Consider the following 4,821-nt stretch of genomic DNA (forward strand, 5'->3'; position numbering starts at 1 on the left):
TGGGATAGCGTCTTCGAGCCGATAGGATTGGAGAATTCTACAGGCGTATACAATAATAATTCAGGCCTGACCTTGGCAAGTTGGCATCTTGTTCCATCTTTGAAAAGCCTATCCTGCCCGACTTTCCATTGTAGAAATTCGATGCAGGGATTGCCCTTTTGCATATTCCCACATTGGGTGGCAATGCTTAGCCAGCGTAGCTTTGCACGATTCTTCACTCCACATCAATCACCGAAATGCATATCAGCCTTTTGTTCAACTTCCTTTTTTCTCTCGAGCCACTTGGTGCAGATTCTTGCTCCTCTCAACGAGCATAGATGGCCCAATCAAAGCAGCGCCATATACATGTCGAACTGTCGATTCGACAACCCTATCTATCAAAGATATGTAGAATCTATACCGCGTGATAAATAAGCTATGCTGTAGGCCGCAACCGAGATAAACATATGTAACCTGGAGGAGTACGCAACCATTTCTGTCGTGTAAATGGTGTAGGCCGTGCCTATATAAGAGCTATACGGCTGAACAGGCTGCTGCACATTCAGATACATACACCTGCTCATCGAGTGATCGGACAAAGGTCAAGGTAGCTCTCTGCAAGGTTGAGATGGCGATCAGGAATCAGATGGCGACGCGGTCGCTGGACGGGGACATGACCGTGGACGAGTTCAAGGAATGGCTCCGGCGGTTCGACGTGAACCACGACGGCCGGATCAACCGCGAGGAGCTGCGGTGCGCGATGCGCACCATCCGGACGCGCTTCTCGGGGTACAAGAGCAAGCGGGGCATCGACTACGCCGACGCGAACGGCGACGGCTGCATCGACGACAGCGAGGTCGACGGCCTCATCGACTACGCGCAGAAGAGCCTCGGGCTCAGGATCGTCGCCTACTAGACTATATTCAGCGCTTGTTAACTTCATCCACCTATGCTCCACGCTAGAATAAGCGGTCGATCGCTTGCTTGCTACCCCTGTACCCTTTTGATTTCTTGTGTACTTATTTGCTAATCTGTGCGCCGTACGTGCGCGTTTGTGATCTATGATGGTGTGTTTGCAGTTTGCTGTGTGTGGCACGCAGGGCCGACGGGCTCTCGCCTTGCCTGGCTCGTGCCATGGTTGCCGTCGATGTTAATTCGCGCTCTCCTCCTTTAATCTTGAGCCTTTGTTCTGATCTGTAAGCTTCACGCTGTTATGTTTTTCTGATGGTTTACGATATGTATTTTTTATATGCATGTATGCTCTAAACAAATTTGCGTGCCAGGATTTTCAGGGTGTCCAAAGAATTAAACTTGTTCCAACGATGATTTTTCTGCAAAATTTGTTGAGAAAAACATTCTGACAATTGTACTTGATTCGAGAATAGCTAGAGTTACTCAAATGAATGCCAAATTGAAGAGCCAATCTCCAAATTATGCTTGTAAATCACAGTTATTTTCATGGTAAGTATAGCTTACTTATTTGGGTGACCCTCTTTATTGTTAAGATAACTTTGATGGGTGAGATGAGATTGTTATTAAGAAATGTTGATTCTTTTTATTAGTATTTGCTCTTGTCCGCTATCTTCACGTTCAACCTTTAGTTGATTAATTGTTTTCTTTATCTAGAAAGGACGGCCCTCTTTGAGAAAATTTTGCATAATTGTTGGGCCGAAGGCAGCGTCTGTAGGAGTTGCTAGACACATGTTTGTGATAAGAAAATTGCTCAATAAGGCTGGTCACTCATGGATCGGGGAAGGGGAAGACATGTGGTGAGGTATTACGTGATGAAAATGAGGAACTACGCCGTACTTTAATAGAGGAGATGGTATATTAATTACAAATAAGTTCTTGAAAGTTGATTGTCATGAATTCAAGATATGTATGAACCCCTTCTCGTGGAAATTCCTCTAAATATTTACTTATAATCACACAGTGTTTTTCTGTGTATATGAATTTTCATGTTTATTACATTTACACAGAGGTTTAATTAGTCATTTATTATACACAAGCAAGGATTCCGTATTCCGATAAAGCTTAGACATGTTTATGAGACGGACAAACAATTTAGAAGGGAAACTAGCAAACTGAACTCGTACCAACCCTACATAATTAAATTGCATAGATATACACTTTCAGAATATTCTTTTGTGGGATATATATATATTGGAGGTCATGTTTGTAACTCAAATTTGATAAAAATAAAATACTGAATACACATATAATTCGATAGCGTATACAAGCAGGTAACCGTAGTTTACATTATTTGCTTGAGGAGACGAGATGGCGTAAGATGGAAGCAGTGTGTCTGGAATTGCAAGCCTATAGATTAGGAGGAAGAGGCGCACGAAGACGGGCATGCAGCAGCAAATCGGTCTTCTTCCTCGCCGTGATCCCAAACTTCTCCGTCATGTCCAGTTCAGCCGGAACGGTGCCCTCCGGGAGCTCCCAGTCAAAATGGAAGAGGAGGCTCGCCAGCGCGAGCTCCATGGCTGCAAGGCTGAACATCATCCCTGGGCAACTCCTCCGGCCGGCGCCGAACGGCAAAAACTGGAAGTGTTGCCCCTTAAAGTTCACCACAGCGCTGTCATCAGCTTCCTCGAACCTCTCCGGCCTGAACTCCTCTGCGTCGGGGCCCCAGTTTTCGGTGTCCCGGGCGATCGCCCACGCATTGACCAACACCATGGCGCCCTTGGGCACGTCATAGCCGAGGACGCGGCAAGACTCCTGGCACTCCCGTGGGAGGAGCAGCGGCGCGGCCATGTGCAGCCGTAGCGTCTCCTTAATTACCAGTTGCATGTAGCGCAGCTCTGGTAGGGCCTTCTCCGTCACGCGGCTCTGCCCTGCGAGGGTAGCGCGCACCTCAGCCGTCGCCCTGCCCAACACTTTTGGGTTCCGCATCATTTCCGCCATGGCCCATTGGAGCGTCGTCGTCGAGGTCTCCATGCCGGCCGCGAAGAGATCCTGCAATGAAAGGAGTAGTACCTTGTCAAATACGTGTACGGATAGGTCTGCCTAAATCGACAGGTTTGGTCGACGCCGGCGATGTCTGGTTTACATACTATGATCACGGTGCGGATGGTTCCCATCTCGAGAGGGGTGCCTTCCGCCTGGATCCTCAGCATCACGTCTAGAAGGTCTTCATCCCTGTTGCCGCCGGGGCCGCCTGACCTCCTCGCTCCTTGCTCCGCGAGCACACCGTCCAGCGCATGCCTCAGACGCTTGGACAACGCCTTCAACCGTCGCGTCCTACTGCCGCCGAATGCGCGGGCGAGTCCTGACGACGGAAACAAGTCGGCGAGGCTCAACCCGGCCGTGGCCCTGATCGAATCGTCGAGGCACGCTATGAACGCTTCCCGGTCAGTGATCCGGTTGCCCACAACGGCTAGCACGACCACGTCGTGGAGGTAGGTGGCGAGGTGGGAGCCGAAGTTCACGGGCTGGGACTGGGATGACGACGCGAGGGCGACGGACGCCACGAGCCTCCCGGCCTCTGCCTCGCGGGTGCCCTGGAAGGAGCGGATCTGCCGTGCGCTAAGAAGCTCGTTGACGCAGAGCTTGCGAACCATGCTCCAGTGCTCGCCCTGCGGCGCCATGATGATGCCCATGCCGCCGCGGATCCCTTTCACCGCCTTCATTGTGCTCGTCTCAGGTCGTGTGGCAAAGATGGAATCATGGGTTTTCAATACCTCCCTAGCGGCGCTGGCTGACGAGGCCACGACGACGCGGATCTCACCGAGACGGAGCAGCATGAGCGGGCCATGCCGTCGTGCCAGGTCACGCATGGCGTAGTGCGGAAGGGTGCCAACGAGGTGGTGCAGGCTGCCGATCACGGGCAGCTGCCATGGCCCCGGTGGTGGGTTTTTGCTGTGGTTGCCTGGCGTGAGCTTGACGAGGAGGAGAGGAACTAGTACTAGCATTGTAGCCAAGAGGACAGGGTAATAAATGTAGTAGTACATCATGTCCATAGTGTATCCTCCCCTATGCCTCCAGTTTATACTCCATTATATAGCCGTAGACAACGAGACCCACCACTAGGCTGGCCATAGTGGTAAGTATCATGTAGTAGTATCATGCATATGATACTTGTATATACTTATATGGTATTATCTCTATAGTGGTTAGTATCATGAAATAGTTATTTCTTTTTAGAATCTCAATGCAAATTTGTGCACAAGATTTGTTTGGCATTAATTTTTTCATGACATGCGCTATGATACAGTATCCACCTATGTTATTCTAATCTCCTCTCTTCTCCTTAATTAACTGCCTTCAGTATTTTTGTGAGACCAATGTGCATGAGAAAAGAATCCTATACGACCTGGGTCGCACGCCCCTGATCTATGGACCAACTCCAGAGGGTGACACCTCGCAAAACGAATCTTAAAGCAGACGACCCTCAATTCCCGTTACCTTCTCCAGCTATCCACGCTCTGTCCTGGCCGCCGCCGCCGTAATTGTCCTGGTCGCAGTATTGCGGAACTGTCGGCGGTCGCTGCTCTCCCCCGTTTTCCACGGCAAGCTTCCTCAACGCCCTTGCTCGCGGCAGCGCCGGCTGATTGCTCGTCTTCTTGCCTCTACCGGCTTGCTGCATATGAGCACATGTGGAATGGATAGCCGCAGATGCTTGGGTCGCTGGGATGTTTCAGATTAAATTGATTGAGGCAACAATCAATGGAGATAGAGTGTGGCTGTGGATGGCGGCGGAGAGCAGTGACAGCCGGTGTCTCCGCGACATGGCGACCAAGACCATTGCAGCAGCGCGATTTGAGGCAGAAAGTTGGTCGCTAGAACATGAAGTGAAGAAATTGGGGCGCCTGCTGTAAGATTCGATTTTCCAGTTGT

General features: G+C 50.3%; 2 protein-coding genes across 2 annotated transcripts; one reads left to right on the top strand and one right to left on the bottom strand.

Annotated features, from left to right (window-relative positions):
- Positions 1-437: 437 nt before the first annotated feature.
- On the top strand, positions 438-1,039 carry LOC124654615 (calmodulin-like protein 5). The gene has a single exon (XM_047193608.1). The coding sequence runs from the start codon at positions 608-610 to the stop codon at positions 893-895; it is 288 nt and encodes a 95-aa protein (XP_047049564.1). The 5' UTR covers positions 438-607; the 3' UTR covers positions 896-1,039.
- Positions 1,040-2,298: 1,259 nt separating this feature from the next.
- Positions 2,299-3,776, bottom strand: LOC124656975 (desmethyl-deoxy-podophyllotoxin synthase-like). Its single transcript, XM_047195620.1, has 2 exons — positions 3,039-3,776; positions 2,299-2,940 (listed from the first exon to the last, which is right to left on the bottom strand). The coding sequence occupies exons 1-2, from the start codon at positions 3,759-3,761 to the stop codon at positions 2,299-2,301; spliced, it is 1,365 nt and encodes a 454-aa protein (XP_047051576.1). The 5' UTR covers positions 3,762-3,776.
- Positions 3,777-4,821: the final 1,045 nt, after the last annotated feature.

This window comes from Lolium rigidum, chromosome 5, assembly GCF_022539505.1.
Source record: "Lolium rigidum isolate FL_2022 chromosome 5, APGP_CSIRO_Lrig_0.1, whole genome shotgun sequence".
Taxonomy (NCBI): Eukaryota; Viridiplantae; Streptophyta; class Magnoliopsida; order Poales; family Poaceae; genus Lolium; species Lolium rigidum.

What these genes read in the sequence shown, in the direction of transcription:
- LOC124656975 (XM_047195620.1), bottom strand. Translation starts at nt 3,761, where the DNA reads ATGCGTGACCTGGCACGACGGCATGGCCCGCTCATGCTGCTCCGTCTC. An exon ending in CCATCCGCACCGTGATCATA is followed by an intron (nt 2,941 to 3,038) that starts GTATGTAAACCA and finishes CTTTCATTGCAG; the next exon opens with GATCTCTTCGCGGCCGGCAT.
- LOC124654615 (XM_047193608.1), top strand. Translation starts at nt 608, where the DNA reads ATGGCGATCAGGAATCAGATGGCGACGCGGTCGCTGGACGGGGACATG.